This window comes from Chelonoidis abingdonii, chromosome 1, assembly GCF_003597395.2.
Source record: "Chelonoidis abingdonii isolate Lonesome George chromosome 1, CheloAbing_2.0, whole genome shotgun sequence".
NCBI lineage: Eukaryota > Metazoa > Chordata > Testudines > Testudinidae > Chelonoidis > Chelonoidis abingdonii.
Genome location: NC_133769.1, coordinates 116,275,667 through 116,293,304, shown reverse-complemented (window position 1 = coordinate 116,293,304; position 17,638 = coordinate 116,275,667). Strand labels below are relative to the sequence as shown.

Below are 17,638 nucleotides of genomic sequence, written 5' to 3'. Positions count from 1 at the left end.
GGCAGTGGTTCCCAAAATGGGGTTTGTGAGCCCCTGGAGGTTCACAAAAAGTTACAGGAGGTTCTTGGGGGGGAAAAAAGTCCGTAATGGTGGATAGAGCTGTCCCTAGGAACCCCAGGCAGCATGGGGCCAGCAGCCTTGAGCCCCGGACTTCCAAGAGCTAAGCAGATCAAAGCAAGCATATCTATCACACTGAGGAGATTTAAGAAATGGAAAGGGAGGTGGATATTTTTTGCTGTTTTTAAAATTAAGTAGGCAGCTAGTATTGTTTTTTAAATTGTTATGAGGAACAAGTTTAAGCTTTGTTGTAACGTGTGTTGTTTGCCTGAACTGCTCAAGAGCTGAATGCTTGTGTAGGAGGAACTCTTTGAGTTGGCTTCTTAAATACCTTTATGCTGCTTCACCTCTGATACTCCTTGATGAAACGTAGGAGCCTTGTCTTATAACAGACTTATTCAAAGTGATACAAGCTACAAAAGTGAGATCTTAGTAGACTGTTGCTATTTTCATAATGTAATAAAAATACTGTAATGATAAATAAGTAGTGTGGTATAAGCATGTCATAAAACCAATTTATATTTCCAAGATCACTGCTTTTATAATTTACATTCGGGTAAAGGAGAAAATCCCTGGAAATATTCATTTTTAGGAGGGGGTTCGCGAGACTTGACATTTTAGTGAAAGGGGTTCACGCTCTGTTACAGTCTGGGAACCACACGTCTACGGTAATATCAATCTAAATATTCTGAGCTATGATATAGCTTATATTTCTACTTTCATAAGCAACTCAATAGCTTTTCCTTACTCTTAATTCAAATATTGGGAGAAGCTCATTAATTATGAAATTGTTGTGCTTTTCTAAAATGGAAAATTCTCAGACAGATTAGAATACTAAAAATCCTTGATTTGCTCTTTCTGTGATCAGCTGATGATTTGCATTGTTTTGAAATTCTCAGGAGACTTTTTTGCATTTGTGGGAGAAGTTATGGCACAGTCCTTATATCTTTGAAGCAGTAAAATCTATCTGTCTCTCTCTCTGTTTAGAACTGGCAGCCTCCATTTGCATGTGAAGTACAAAGTTTTCGTTTTACCCCACGAGTCCAGCGCTTGAATGAATTGGAGGTGAGCTTTTGGACCATTAACATAATTCTGTATTCACACACAAAGCAATAGGTCTCCTTGCTTGAATTTTGCATCTTGACTGCTTTCTGGATTGGTAGACTTTAATATCCCACAGATCACATATGTAGTTACAATTGGCACTAGCAGAGTTTGGATAAAGTAACCCTCAAAGACTTTGAGAAGTCTGGTTTTTATTTTATTATTCAAAATAACCGCAAGAAGTTTTTTATCCTCAGCTTGATATGTCTAAAATGAATGCCAAGGACCATGTTGTGTAGTAAGAGTAGCTAGTGTTCAGCCCTCAGAACTCCCCACTGTTTTTTCATAAGGTATTTACTGCTGTTCTTAATCCCCAAATTGTCTAATATTTAACCACTTTGATAATATATCTTAAATCTTTAAAACAAACAACAAAAACACCACCACTAATAGTTCCTTTTATAGGTCTAGCCAGGTTAATTTTTAAGACTAAAAATTAACGGAAGGCTTTTTAAAAATTAGTCAAGTCCCTTTCTGTCTAGATTTTTTCAAAGGTATCTCTCCTTTCCCCATACTAGTTTTTAAATTCCCGTCCTATTCAGATACCAAAACATCATGTTCTAGGTTCACAAAAGGACATAAGTTCCTTATTGCCACTTTAGTCGCCTGAGTTCCAGAGTCAGGCCCCACTGGCATTCGCAAAATCCCTGCTCAGCTACCGCCAAACCTTATAGGTTCGTAAGCTGGTTTGATGCCTATGCTTTTGTAGTAAAAGTTCCCTAGGTGCCTATGTTTTTGCCTCTGTGTATGTGCACTGCAGCCTCACTCTAGGGGTCTGGCTGTCTAAGCCCCAGAGTGATATATGAATCAGGGGAAGATAGGCATTCCTCTGCCTAACATGCTTGCAGGGACATATCAAGGTAGAAGAGAACTTCCCTCATAATTTTGAGCCTGATGGTTAGAGTATTCACTTGGGTTGTGGGATATCCCCAGTTCAAGTCCTCCCACCACCTGAGTGGGAGAAGGGATTTGAACAGAGATCGGCCACCTCTCAGATATGTGCCCTAACCACTAGCCTATAGGATATTCTGATGTGGGGCTCCCTCAGTATCTGGGCTAAAAGTTAAGGTAGGTCCTGTCTCCCTTACGCCTTCCGTCAAGCCTCCCTCCCCCCCTCACCAGATTCTTGGTATTTTTTTTTTCCAACCAAACCAAAAAAAATGTAGATGCCTAATGCCAAAAAAGTGTTTGCAGCTGAGAATCCCAAACAAAATAGGGTGCTTCCCTGTAACTGGAATTAGGTGCTGAACTCCTGGAGAGAGGCAGGGCTGAGGACACATCCCTCAACTGGGCATCTCCCGTTGGCTAACTTAGGCAAGGAGCCACTCAGAATGTTTGCTTTTGTGAATCCTGTTCTGACGTGCCTATCTCCCTCCATATTTAAACCTCTCACTGCCGGATGCTGGGACTGCTTGACAGGGGATGGATCACTTGATAATTTCCCTGTTCTGTTCATTCCCTTTGAAGCATCTGGCATTGGCCATTATTGGAAGACTGTACTGGGGGTAAGTGGACCACTGTTCTGACCCAGGATGGCATTCTTATATGCTGCTTTGTTGTATGGGAAGTCTGAGTACTTAACCCAGCCTTTGTGAATCCCACTGATTTTCTAACCACCTAAAAGTTGGGCAAGGTGATGCTGAGCATCACCATGCTTAAGTTTTTTTGTGAATCAAGCTTTATTTGTCTCTTGGCTTGTGAGTGAGTCTCCTTGTGCAACAAGAACACTGAGTGCTCCAGAAATGCTCCAGGAGACCACCTTGCACAGTCCAAGGCATGTAGTAGGTCTGTTGTTCCTAATTTTTTAAAAATATTAACAGATAATTTAATAGATGATCTTACATTCCTGCCTAGAATGTTTTTTGTTTTTTTTTTTCACGACTTTACATCTTGGCTTTAAAAAGAAAAAATGCTCTGAGTAGGAAATTGTCTCGTAAGATATCAACAAGAGTGCAAAGCTGAAAACAAAAGTTTATGAAGATTTTCTCCATTATTGACATTTCTGCCTCCAGTTGTTTTACAGGGCAAATTAATAGTAAAGTGTCACATTCATAGTTATATTATGAACATGTAAATACTGTTGTCCTTTGATTCCTTTCTGTCTAGATTCTAGGCATTTCTTTCATGTCTGACTAGGTTCAGACCCATGTGTATTCTTGTTGTGATTATAGGCAATGACCAGAGTGAAACTCGACTTCTTGGATCAGTTAGCAAAATTTTGGGAACTTCAGGGTTCCACTTTAAAAATTCCTGTGGTGGAGAGAAAAATCTTGGATCTCTATTCTCTGAGCAAGGTGAGTAAGATTCTTTGGGATTTGGGGAAGCGGGGGACTACCTGGGATGATGGTAGTGGTTTTGTGCAGATTGTGTGCTGGATATACCGTGAAAACAAGGAGATTCTTAAAATATTTGTAACCAGAATGATTATAAGGAAATGGCAGACAATTACAAGTACAGATAACAATTACATTTGTTGTGCTGGTGGCTCAATGTGCAATATAAAAGTCCTGCAAAATTAACCAGTAGCTTTATTGGCCAGTTCTTCTCTTAGTTGCTCACTACACATTGTAAGGCAGAGCTGTAGGAGTGTAGAGCTCTTTGCAAGGTTAAGGGCATGTCTATATTTGGAAATATTCCAGAATAGCTATTCTGGAATAATTATTTTGTAGGGGGCAATGTGTGCCAGCATAATAGGTGCCAGCCCCGAGTCGGAAGGAGAGCTTAGAAGAGCTATGTTGGTGTAAGTTGGAATAAGAGTGCCTTTTTCCAATTCAGCTGCTAAAAGCAGTATTTTGCCAATATAAATTGCATCCACACAAGAAAGGTTTTGTCTATATAGCTGTAGCAACAAACCTTTTTTAGTGTAGATTAGGCCTATGAATGTGTGGTGGTACTAGCACTGCTAGATCCAAGATCCAATTTCCACTTACTCATCAAAATGTACTTGTCTCAAGTGAGTGGAAATTTGTGGGGTGTGCAGTAGGGTAAGTGGTGTTGAACAATTTGTAGAGTGAGGGTGCTGGAAGCCATTGACTAAAACTTGTAAACCCTGTATATGATGGAAACTACTTCAAGCTGCGGGTGCTGTTGCATTCCTAGTTCTTGCACCTTTGGGTAGGGTACATTGTTTTAAAAGTTTATGCTTTAGAAGAATTTGATTTCATAGGCAGCTTTAAAGGCAATGTGTATTGTTAACTTTGCTTAGCTGTCTTTGGAAAGAATTGAAGGTTTATTTCCATGTCTGCCATGGTTTGTTAGGAAATGATACAGTAGTCTTTGCATAATGCCAATGGGAATGATATTTGGGACACTGGCATGAGTTAGAGCAGGGACCTCAGTTCTGGATGAGTTATTTAGTTGTCTAACTAGTTGATGGCACAAATTATTTGTTTTGTTTAGTGGAAACTCACTGCCCTATGATTGCAAAGATTGTTTTTATTATGTTAGTATCTAGGTAATTGGCCATTATTGTTCAGAATGAGTGGGTATAGACTTTGGTTGCTTTCACTATGTGCTCATCTTATAGAGTGAGTCACAGCTGCATTAACTCATTATGAGCACTCCATGAAGCTTGGTTATTCTAAGCTAAGGTATAATCATAGCTTTACATAATGGATTCTCTCATTACAAGGTATGCTCCAGTTCAGTTTTAAAAAGTAAGGTGAAAAACCAAAGGAAATAGAGGAAAGTGTGATTTTAATTTTTACTTGTGTTAAATGATTATAAAAACTGATTACTTAAAATCTAAATTACTTTTCACTTAGGCTGTTACACTTTTTCACTCAGTTTAGAAGCTAAATTGATAAGGTTTTCACTTTTTAGTTCCACTGCAGTAATAATGCTTTGGTGTCTGGGTTTCAATCAGTCCCTGCAGTGTTAGGCATATAACTTGGGCTCTTTGAGCAGGGAAAAAGTTTACCACCAAACTTTAGATGTGTAGAAATGTTTAGAATCTTTACAAAATTTAAATGAAACCAGGATTGGTATATTTTGATTTTAAACTGTTTCTCAGTGACCTGTAAAAGGGAGAGAGAGGATAGAAATGTGGTCAGTCTTCAGAGGAAGCATTCCCTGTGCCTTTGTGACCTTCATTTGGAGACAAATGGCCTGTTTTTCAGGTTAAATAAATTTAGTCATCTGTAGCCAAAGAGGACTTTGTATGTGAACTGATAGACTCAATGGCTATTGAAATAGTGTTGCTGTGGCAGTACAGATCTAACTGGAAGGTGAAGTCAGTGTCTCCACTTTTGACAGTAGTTTCTGTTTCATCCAGGGTTCTCTGTTGAGAATTTTGTAATTCTGGAGTCCTGAGCTTCAGCGCTTCCTTCTGTATTGGGTCTGTTAGAATTGACTCTGCTTCTGGCCAGACTCCTGTGTTTTTCATCAGACTGCACATCTGATGAGAGCTGACTTTTTTTATTTTGATCTGACAGTGGGTTTGTATTCTTTCCAACATGTCTGAGAAGTGCTGCTTGTTTGTCTCTTTCTGCGTGGCAGAGTATGTACACTTTTTATTCATTTCTGAGCAACGGGGCTCTAATAAATGCATCAGGTGACAAAGACAGATATGCGTTTGAAGTACTGCCCCGGCAGGAAAATTCCCCATGTCATAACTGTGGGTCTCTGAGTTTCACAGAACCTCTGAAGGTTTGATCTGTATAGTCATGTATGGTTCACAATGGTTAAAGGAACCCAATCTTCCTTTAAAAAGTTTCTAAAAAAATAAAATATGTTTTGTTTCAGATTGTTGCCAGCAAAGGAGGCTTTGAGGTGGTCACTAAAGAGAAGAAATGGTCCAAAGTAGCTAGTCGGCTAGGCTACCTGCCAGGAAAAGGCACTGGATCACTGCTGAAATCTCACTATGAACGGATACTGTACCCCTATGAACTCTTCCAGTCCGGGGTTAGCCTTATGGTGAGAGACTTGTTCCCTTTCATGATAGAAAGATCAAAGGGCATCCGTTTGTTGCTATATACTAAACTGTTCTGTTCTGTGCTCATGTGGTTCTGTGCTCCTGAAAGCAGCAACTACTTTCATCAAAGCAGCACCTCTTCACATTTGGAAGAATAGTGTTAGAAGTTACGTTGTAATCTGGAGTAGTGATTGTACTTTTAGGTTTCTTTTATGTGTGTGAGATCAGTTTTGTTGGGAATGGGATACAGGGCAAAGAGTGATGTACCTGTTTGGGAAGGTGTCTTTATTACTCTTTGTTAGGCAGCTGTCAGGATTCAATCTTCTTATTTCAGACTGCATGTAGTGATTTCTGTCTGGTCCAAATGGCATGTGTACTGCAGTATGACTTCACTGGTAGCCCTATTCCTCAACAAACAGGATGATTCACAGACCATAGAGTCTGATCCCCTGATCAATCAACCCAGTGTCCTTCTGTGCTCTGATCCTTTAGGGCATCCAAAAGCCAAACTTGGACCTTAAGGAAAAAGTGGAGGCAGAGGACCTCGGCTCTGATGCCCAGGCTTCCCCAAAGCAGGGCACAAGAATGAACGTTGTGCTGAAGAGAACCAGACGCATCAAATCCCAGGTACCCACATTACTTGGCCACTACAGACAGAGTGCATTTATTTTTTGCACGAGTGCAATAGCACTGAGAGTGCAACAGCCTTTGTCTGGCCATGGGAGCCCACTCAAACGTGCCACGAAGAAGCAGTCCTTTTGTTAAACTCCAGAGACATATATCTCTTTGGCCTGGTCTATTCACAGAAATCATGTCATAAAGTTTGCTTTTATAAACAGATATAGTTAAACTATTTTCATATTTTCAACTGGCTTATATTGTGTTGGTATGCATCAGTGAATGCATCAATGCAAGCTAAACGGATGTAAGCTAGTTGTAAATTGATATAAAAATGTGACATGGGGCTTGCATCAATTTAACTACAATTTTTGATTTTAGACACACCTTTATTTAAACAGATGTAAGCTTGTGTGCAGACAAGGCTTTGCAGTCAGTGGAAAGCTCTAGAAATGGGACCAATTATCCCAAGATTGACTGACAGTTTTTTGTGAAGAGCTTGCAGCTGGGAGGGAAAATGTAGAGTGATGGCTGGGAAAAAATGTTCCAGTTCCACAGCTTTTTTCCTGAAAATAAGCAGTCTCTTTTGTGTGGGTTAAGGCTGCTATTGCAACAGTAACATCTGATATTTTACTAGGCAATGTCGAAATTCCACAAAGGCGGCCAGTAACTTTCCCTTCAAACCGAAACAGCAACACTTTACATGTCAGTACATCAAAAAAGACCTTGCAGTCTTGGCCTGTTTTTCCTCCTTTGTTTCTTTCCCTGCAGTCTTGTTTAAGCAGGCCAGCTCTGTTTCTTATAAAATAACATGCTTGTAAAAAGAGAATCTCTGAAAGTTTTTTGGACTGGGTCCATGTGGTACGTTCTAGTGGCTTCTTGCTGGCCAGTCAGTGGGATGTGGCTGAAAGCTGGGTTTTAATTTAATCTTTTTTTACTATTTGCGCCATGCCATTCTGGACATATTTTAAGCACGTTGAAATTTCTTTTCCATATCTAATGCTATCAAAAACATGTCTGTCTTTTTCCAAAGTGCACATCTCATGCCACTCAGGCTTCTCACTTTTGCTGAGTATCCCTCAGTTTTAGTAAATAGTGTGTTTTGTTTCTCTTAGGTTCTGGTTCATTTAGACAGGGTTGTCTTTTATCTGATCTCCTCACTTTCTGGCAGACTTGCTACATTTATCTGTATAATGTAACCATATTCAAAAACATCAATAGTCCTAGGCTGTGATCATGTGACATCTCCCAAACTATGTTGTCTTGGGTGTGGTCAGTACATGGATGAGAGAGACCGACCCAAGAAAATCCCAGCATGTTACAGAAACTGCTGCTCCTCACTAAATATGTGGAACTCTTCTGAGTTGGTATTGAGCCATTGTCTAGGGGGCACTATGCTGTTGTGTCTTTTTCAGATGAGGTATAAAAGAGACACTACATCATTAAGATTTCATCGCTCTTTTTACAAGACTGCTTTCAGTAGTTTCAGTAAAACAGTGGTATTCCTCACTCTCCCTTCTAAAAACTGTTCGTAGTGTTCCTGGCACAGAACAGCTGCTGCATTTCATTGGTGGGTGAGTTATCTTTACACATACAGTCTGCAAAGCTCTTTATTGTTGACTTATACAAAAATGATTTATAAAATCTAAGCATGCTTTCAATTATTTTAGCACTTAATAAAAGAAATGAAAGAAGTGAATTCTCCAACCTGTGAGAAACTCAGCTCACTCACTTCACTTAATCAGCGAAAGCCCAAATATTTTTTATGATGCATTCAGAAGGTCCGATAAACTTGTTGGACTAACTGGGGAACTGAATTCAAAGCAAAGACCTGTCCCTTATTCTCCTGTTGAGAACACCCTGCTGCCACCTGGAAATAGCATGACTGCAAATCTGTGGACTGTGTGCAAAATGTTCCAGGTTTTAGGTGCAGGGCAGGTGCTTATGGAGAGAAGCAGTCTCTACTGTAGGCAGTAATCCAAATCACCCAGCCCTTTGTAGATTAAAGTGAACACCTTGATTTGTATCTAAACCAGCTGGGGAGCCTCCAGAATGCTCATGTTTAATATGCCTCAGATGTGAATATCCATCAGTTAAACATGCTCCTGTATTCTGCATCAGATGAAGATGACCTATGTAGAGTTTGTTGCCAGTAATCCAACTGCAGGTAACAGTTATGGCTAACTGGTGATCTCTTTATCTGAGAGGAGTTTCTAAGTGAGAGGCAGTATTACATCCTAAAAAGCAGAGAAAGCATTGTGGACCTATTCCTTACAGATCAATTAGCTAAGAATGAGAATAGCAACAGTTTGGAACTAGCGACTGCAAGTTACTTGAATTAAGTATGGTACTGCTGCATTTGTGAAACAAAGGTACTAGATTTCAGGAAAGCCAGATTTTAAGAAATTTAATAGAAATGTGAGAGAAGGATATTTTAAAATTCTCCATTGTAAAAGAAGGCTGGGAATCTTTAGATACTATAATTAAACCAGAACTGGCTACAAACCCTCTGAAAAAGAACTGAAGGAACAAGAAGAGGAAGATTGGTTTTGGAAAGACTTCTCAAAGATCTGTTTTAACCAGTCTTATTCTTTTTCCCATTACCCCAGAATAAAACTCTTATAAATGGGAATGGTGGGGAAGGCAAGCATAACTTAGTAAAGACGTGGAAGAAAAGGAAGAGAAGTGAAAAAGATTAACTCTAGAAAATAAGGATGACTTTACAAATGTTGGAAAGCAGGTCCCTTATTAGATGAGGAGTGATATTAATAACTGAAAAATGGCTTAGGTACATTTGTTTTATTACTTAATTTAACAAAGTTTTAAGGGAAATCCTGTTTAAAAACAAAGAGCAAATTGGGAATACTGGAAAATATGGAGTAAAGACAAATAAGCCATAAGGATACATCCTGGGCTGTTAAGGGATTTGACTAATGAGTTTACTGAACCGTTGATAATTTATTCTAAAAAATCATTGAACTGGAAGGAAAGAAAAAACAATGTTCTAATCTTTTAAAAGGTGGTACTATTAAAGTGACACGAACAGCCTCAAGTTTTTAGAAGAGTTAAGTTGCAGGCAACACTTCTGCCCCGAGTTACCATACCAATTTTTGTGGTTTGACAATCACACTTTAATATTTTGAAAACATTTCTGTGTTAGTGTGGGAGATAATTGCAGTGGAAACTGCTCAAAAAACAATTTAACGTACTATATAAAAAGGGCTGGGAAATCCACAAAGTTCTTTAAAAAAAAAAAAAAAAGTTATATTATCAATTATAATGATCTTAGGTACTACTTGTAATAAGAGAAGTTTAAAAATACACCTCTACCCCGATATAATGCGATCTGATATAACACGAATTCGGATATAACTTAGTAAAGCAGTGGTCCGGGGGGTGGGGTGGGGTGGGGCGGGGCTGCGCACTCCGGCAGATCAAAGCAAGTTCGATATAACACGGTTTTACCTGTAATGTGGTAAGATTTTTTGGTTCCTGAGGACAGCATTATATCAAGGTAGAGGTGTATCTCATAGAAGTGACTTTTGAAGTTGATGGTGTCTCTTGAAAGGATGAAGTACTTAAACCCATAATTGGATCCTGTTAGTGTTTTCTGATGTGGAGGAAAAATACTTGATTTTTTCAGTTTAGCAATTGTGGGATGATGGAGTAAATAGAGGAATCTGTTAAAATAGAGGAAAAAGATGGTGATGACAAGTCTACTTTGTTGCATGCTCAGTCACAAACCCTAGTTAGGAATAATAACATTGTGTGCTTATTAAATCACAATGTTAAGGCAGAATAATATCAAAGAACTTATATTGTGTGACTGTTGATAGAAGTGTGTCTGAGGTTGTTCGTTTTTTTTTTTTTTTTTTTTTGCTAGAGTGCAAGTTTGACATTGTGATATATGTGGCTTTTTGGTATCTGTAGGAGATGGAAGAGAAAAGCCTCATGGAAAGTTGGAGCGCGTTCCGCTGTAAAAGTGTCATGAGACTTTTCCTGTCCTATCCCTTTAATTCCATGCTCTCACAATTTTGAGTTCGGAGGTGTCTTGATGCAACCTTAAGTGTCACCAAATAAAGTGTGGGTTTTAATAATCTTGAATGTTTTTGATATTTGTTCTATAGGCATTTATTAGATATTTTTTTAAGTATGTTTCCTTCTCGTCACATAACTTGTACTTTTGATACATATGGTGTTCCCTTTACCAGTGAGAAGAATTAGTGGTTATAGATCAACTCATCATTACCTTTTAAAATTGTCTTCACTTAGAAGTATAATGGAATTAGAAGGAATAAGAATTGAGAAACATGGTTTATATTAAAAAATAAACTAGGCAGATAAGCTTGATTTAATTTTATAATTCTATCAAAAAGCACTATGAGAAGAGAACTTGATAGATGTAATTTCTGGATTTTACTAAAGAATGATATTCAAGTTAATTTTTTAAATGAAAGTAAGGATTGGGCTTATGATAGGCAAATGGGCTAAAAATCGCCTGAAAATCTGTAAATAAAGAGTGAAGATTTAATGAGAACATTGTTGTTTGGGGGAAGGAGATAATCTGATACCACTGGGATCTCATAAATCCCATTTGATCTTTTTTCATTAATCATATGGAGTAGTGGGAAAACAGTGTTCCCATAAAATTAAAGGGACGCCAACTTGAAAAATCACGTTTGTCTGAATGGTGTACTCTGTACTAAAATATTTTATTGCTATGTTTTTGGTTTATATGCTTTGTACATTCTCATGGACATCAAGATCAGTTACACCATTGTCCAATGTCAATCAGTTTTTCACTTGCTAGAAAGTTTTCTATAAAAATAAAGGAGTGAACAGAAAAACCCTTTAAAATGTAAAGAATTAAAAAAAAAATCAGGACGTATTACTTAGAGTGCAGTATCAAACTGGATTTTAAAGTCAGTTTTTAAAAATTCAGGTTGATAGTGTCCCTTTAAATTATAAGACATTGCCATTACTAGTGAGAACAGAGGCATAACACAGATGATTTACAGATATTTGAACATGAATAGAAAATAACTGATATTCAGAATGGAAAGTTACAAGTTAATATACTGGGTGAGAAAACAAGCCCAAACACAGAATCCAGTCAGAGGGAAATATCTGGACAGCAGTAGTGCTTAAAACAAACAAACAAAAAAAACCTATGGTGGCTAGCAAATGAGACTTGCATTGCAGTCCATTTTGGCAGCCAATTAAAAGAACAAACATGAAAATTTGACCTGAATACATGGAAACTATATTCTCTGTTTATAGCATTATTGTCACTGCACATGAAGTTTCTCATTCAGTTTTGAGCACCGCTTACCAGAAAGCATCTTTGTTGTTGTTTCTGTTGTTGAGGTCACTGCAAATTGTGATAGGTGCTTTGCAGTACCAGCAGAGACCTGATTCATGCCCCCAAGGAGCTAGCAAACTTATCTCAGACGTAATACAATAAGAGTAATAAGTTTCTAAAGAGGAGCAGGAGAAGGAAGGGCAGGGTAACATCGGTAAGATACTGTAGTTTCTTAGTGGGCAGCGTGATGGATTAAAAATGTTTTAGTTGACTGGCTTGAAGGCTTTGTAGGAGCAGTAGGTCTTTAGGAGAGACTTGAATGAAGAAACGGTAGTTTCCTTCCTGAGCTGGTACACCAGGCCATTCCAAGAGTAGGAGTAGCATAAAAGAAAGTTCGTGGACCAAGTGAGAAAGTTTTTGAGAAGTAAGTGGACAAAAGATGTATTGAGGTTCCCATCTCTGGTGGAGTGGAGGCAATGATGGAATCAAACAAGGTTGGATAAGCCTATAGCACCCAGTACAATGGAGTCTGGGTTCATGACTAGGACTCCTGGGCACTATGGTAATACAAAAATAATGAGAGGCTCAGAGTTTTGTAGGACTGTGAATGAATGGACAGGAAGGGACAGAACATTAAAGGAGAACAACCCTGCATTGTCAGGCGAATGGCCTGGATGACCTAATATGTTTTTTTAATTGCTTAATTCACATGATTTGAAGCACAGCATGTGTAGGTAGGGGCTGTGAGGAATAGTAATTCTGCCATTGTATCTGAAAATCCAAGCCCAGCCAAGGATTCAAGAAGACCTATGAACTGTGAACATCATTAATAGTTTGTGGATATATCCACCCACTCAAGGGAGCTGATGAAAGGTGCCACATAAATAATGTATTTATTAATATCAAACTTTTCCTGATCCATAGTAACTTGAAAAGTGTTGCATTGGTGATTGTTTTTGCCAGAAATCAAACCTAGTTCTGTGATCATTTGATGTATAGATCAACCTTTGTAACAAAACTCTTTAATGCTTAATGTGGAGACATCTGTTTGGAGAATTGAAAGAGAGTTTCAGTCTGTTTCATTGCATCCCTTTTTTGCGTCTGGGTTTGGGGATGAAAAATCAGGCCTTCCATCTTCTAATGGATAAAGCAGATGAATGGGGCAATGTGAATGTGAATGGGGCAATGAGAGGAAGAGAGCAGAGATACAAGTGTACAGTGACTAGTGGAGACCTGGAAAGTAAATGCTGATGATGGTGTGTTGATATGGTTTTGTTTTCAGGCAGAGGCAGGAGAGATGAGTAGAAATACTGAGCTGAAGAAGCTGCAGATCTTCGGAGCTGGACCCAAGATGGTGGGACTGGCTTTGGGAGCAAAGGATAAAGAAGGTAAGTAAGCCTCTGGCTTATCCTGTGAATAAGGGTGGTAAGGATACAGTAACCTGTCTCTAGACTCTGAAACAGTCTTTTCAACCAAACCTTGCTGCTTTCTCTGGAGACAAATGGGAAGAGGTAAAAGTGAGCCACTGTGATGTGAAAAAGTTAAACATTTTAGGTTTTAATTCATGTGGAGGTTGACAGAACTCATGGTGGCTAACCACATTGACTGGAATCTTTTAATTTGATAGTCATTTCTTTATTATTTAGGAAATGTACCAGTTGAAAATTACTGGACTTGAAAAAAGGGTTGATAAATGTTGACATCAATCATGTTAGATAAGCACCCAAATTATGAGGATAATCCACTTTGCTTCATGATGTTCCTGGATCTCCTGTGAAGATCAGCAGGGGAGGGTTTACTCTTCCCCCAGTCATATACAGCTTGATACAACTGGCAGTTTACTTCGGGGGGGATTCTGTGCCAAAAAATTAAAAATTTTGTGCACAATATTTTAAAATTCTGCATATTTTATTTGTAAAAATTACACAATATAATCACTCCAGTTTCAATTATTTATTTCAAAATACCTGTTAACAAGTATGTCATCAATACAGACAACAGCAAAGAAGATTCTCCCATGAGTAAAGAGTTAATGAAACGCCTACAACAGCCCAGTTCCAGTTGGGAGGTGCTGGAGTGGGGCTGTGTGGGGCCTCCAGAGCCTAGAGACCTGCACCCTCATTCGCTCAGAGCCCAGCTGCGGGGCACCCCCTGGCCCAGACACCCACACCCTCTTCCTCCCACAACTCAGCCACAGGGCATCTCTTCCCCCCCCCCCCCCCCCCCCCCCCCCCCCCCCCCCCCCCCCCCCCCCCCCCCCCCCCCCCCCCCCCCCCCCCCCCCCCCCCCCCCCCCCAGACACCAGCATCCCACCTCCCCTACAGAGCCCAGCCACAGGGCACCCTCTGGCCCAGATACACCTCTCCCCATGGAGCCCAGCCACGGGGCAGTCCCCGGCCCAGACACCATTCCCCGCCCCAGCTCAGCTGTGAGGCAGCCCCCAACTCACACGCCAGCACCCCCTTTACTCCCCCCAACTTCTTTACTGTCCCGCCAGGGGACATGGTGTGGTGCAGCCCTGCCCTTCCTCACCCTTTGCTGGAGCTGACTGGGTCTCCCAGGCCTCTACTGTCCCAGGAGAATGAGGATCCAAGAGCATGCAACCTCAAGCCATGCCAGGCTGGGCACTCCACTCACTGCGAGCTGGGCTCTGCAGAGTCCAGTGACCCCTTAGTGGTGGCGAGAAACAGGGAATTCTGTGAAATTCTGCATTCTGCAGTGGTGCAGAATTCCCCCAGGAGTAAACTGGTCAGGTACACGAAAGAGTTCTGGCTTTCTCTACAGCATTAAGTTGTAGTTGCTGCCAAAGGCAGGATAGCAGGCTGATCTCTACATGATCCTTGTATGTGGGGTCTTTCTTTATGCTAGATTATTGAAATGTATGTAACTTTATTTTGCTTCAAGACGAGGTCTCTCGAAGACGCAAAGGCACCAAGTCAGAAGCATTTGGCATGCAGATGAGGCAGCGCAAAGGGACAATTTCTGTCAACTTTGTAAGTGTGATTTATTTGCTCTGGACCACATGAGCATAGGAAATGAAGCTGTCAGCTTGGGTTACTTTTTGATGTATTTGTGTCATTGGGAAAATAGAGCACTGTAACAGATAACATTATCTGCTGTAAGGTGAGAATTTGAATTAATCACAGTAAAAACATTCCATTCTGAGTTGTGATTCCACCTTAGATTATCAGAAAAGGCTGATAAAGCCTGAAGACTGGCCTGAGACTCAAGAGATCTGGGTTCAATTCTCTGTTCTGCCATAGATGTTCGGTATGATCTTGGACAAATTGCTTAGTCTCTCTGTGCTTCAGTTCTCCATCTGTAAAATGGAAATAGTAATACTTTCCTTCCTTAGTGGTATTATAAAGAAAAATACATTAGATTGAGTGCTCATATACTACAGTAATGGAGGCCATATAAGTATCTAAGAGAGTCTAAACTTTTTGATACAAGGGACTGGATTGCTGCCATCCTAAGCTGTGTCAGGGAAATCTGTGGAACCAGTGCCAGTCCACGGAGTGGTCATTGAGAAACGTTGGTTTAAACTACAGAAAACAGGACTAATTTTGTCTCAAACAGCTGTCTTGAGTTGAAATGTCTAGTTTATTAGTCTACCAGGGAGAAAAATAAAGGGAAGAAATAAAATCTATGTAGCTGTTTGATACTTGAGTATGGAAAAACAGGGTATAGTTTGTTTTGTTTTATTGGATAACTCAAATGACTTTATTTAAACTGTCATACTTGGTACATGTAGAGTCCTGAATAAGAGTCTTCTAACATGTTTGAAGAAATTAAGTTCTGTGCGCTTCAAAAACAGCATATTGAGCATACAGAATGCATTATTTCTCCATAGCTTCAGAAAGTCTTCCCAAAACTTGTTGTGGTTATTTGAAATGTTAGTTATTCCCAGTACCAGGAGGGGCCATGGACTTTAACAAAAACTCAAACGAAATCTTTTAGAAGAAGAAATGGCTTCTGATTTAAAGTATGGGGGTTATAAACTGCAGTTTGAAGCAGACGGTGTTACCAGTGTGAATAGGCCTGAGATTCTCATTTTCAAAACTAAAAGGATTGGATCCCTTTTAGTAGTTAGATGAGTTATTTGCTGAGAGTACATGGTATTTCTAGGCTTGCTGTTTCTCCATGACAGGAATGGCTGCTATTAGTGGTTTTCATTTTTTTAAATAAGATTTTCCTGGAAAAATTTTCTGACCTAGTCAGTTTTCATTCATCAGGACACCTGAGTTTGTTTCCTGTTTGTGTTATCTCTCATTTGTGGCAGGGGTTCAAATAAGGTAGCAATAAAACCAGACTTTGCAGCTATATTGCCTTGGCTGTGATCTTGTAGAACCTCTATAAATGAATGCCTGTTGGGCATGGATAGTACTTGAATGAGAGACCTTCAAGGAAATGAGTCTCTGAAATGTACACATCTTGTACGTCAGTCTACAGTTGTCATCTGAAGAATATACTACTCTAGTTCTGGTTGTCCTTCTCCACCCATTTATTATTTTACCTTTGTGTAAAATGGTAATTCTGTGCAAAAAATGCACAAATGCAAAAACCTTGAGGATTTAATTGCAAAAAAGTCACAGGATTTGAGATTCCCACAGCAACCATAAATCTGCTTTTGTATGTTTGCTTCACAGTATGGCTTTGATATTTAATCACATGTTAACTGTGCTGTAATATAAAATGTTGCACATGTTTATGAAAAAGTGCAGTACCTTAGGATCATAGTGATTGCTTGGTGGCAGTTGCTATAGTAAATGTTGCAAAACAGTTTCAATTGTAATCCCCTATTTCTACACACTGTGTTTCTGAAAGTAACCTGTCTGGGTGATGCCTTCCATCTAGAGCCTCTGCCATATCTGTTTTCTTGAGTTTGTTTGAGATGAGGTTGTATTTTTCCTCCCCCTGTCCCTTCTCTGTGTTTATAAAATAAATAAAACCCCAAAACAAAAATTCCACCTGTAGAGTTGCTGAGGTTGGTCCCTCAGCGGGGCTGTAGGGTATCCCACTGCCTCGCTCTAAGTTGCTGTCAGTCCGCGCCTTGCGGCGGTGTGGGATGACAAGCACACAGTTAGGGGCTCAGACCTTTAAGTGGGGGCTGAGTCAGTAGTTCAAAAGCAGCCCAGGCCCTAGGTCAGGACGGGGCAGCAAGCAAACAGTCAGGGACTCAGGCCCTTAAGCAGGTGCTGAGTCAATAGTCAAGTTGTCCTAACCTCCCCAGGCCAGGAAAAGGACAAGGAGGAGCCTGTCACCCAAGGAGTGGGTGGCAGGGGGGGACGCAGGCCCTCCCTCTCCACTGCTTCCCAGTCCGGGGCCCTAGCAGTGGCAAAGACTCGCTGCTGTCAGTGGGGATCCTGGCCGCAACACACTGACATAGGTTCAGGCAGTGCTGCAGCCAGACTGGGGTTGGCTGCCCCCGGGCTACTTCCACTCTCCCCCTCGTAGGGTACCTGGGTTGTGTTAGCATCCTCAGCGGTCTCGAACACCATCGGTTCCTCGGGGTAGCTGGGAAGGGGCAGGCTTGGCTGGCCCAGTGCGACCTCCGGCCGGCCGGCGTCTGCTGTTGTCTCCCAAGAGGGAGCTCGGTTGCAGACTTCTGATCTCTCCGGCGGCTGGTTCTCCACTGAGCTCTG

General features: G+C 40.4%; 1 protein-coding gene across 4 annotated transcripts in view; it reads left to right on the top strand.

Moving 5' to 3' along the window:
• The window catches only part of KDM5A (lysine demethylase 5A), a 91,057-nt gene that overhangs the window by 2,674 nt on the left and 70,745 nt on the right, over positions 1-17,638 (top strand). For 2 of the 4 annotated variants that reach the window (XM_032796737.2, XM_075069432.1), the window contains exons 2-7: positions 1,045-1,122; positions 3,333-3,455; positions 5,905-6,075; positions 6,566-6,700; positions 13,276-13,381; positions 14,898-14,986. In XM_032796737.2, the coding sequence (XP_032652628.1) occupies positions 1,045-1,122; positions 3,333-3,455; positions 5,905-6,075; positions 6,566-6,700; positions 13,276-13,381; positions 14,898-14,986 (702 nt within the window). The remainder of the gene's footprint in view (positions 1-1,044; positions 1,123-3,332; positions 3,456-5,904; positions 6,076-6,565; positions 6,701-13,275; positions 13,382-14,897; positions 14,987-17,638) is intronic. The other 2 variants (XM_032796738.2, XM_032796739.2) reach the window with 2 other exon arrangements.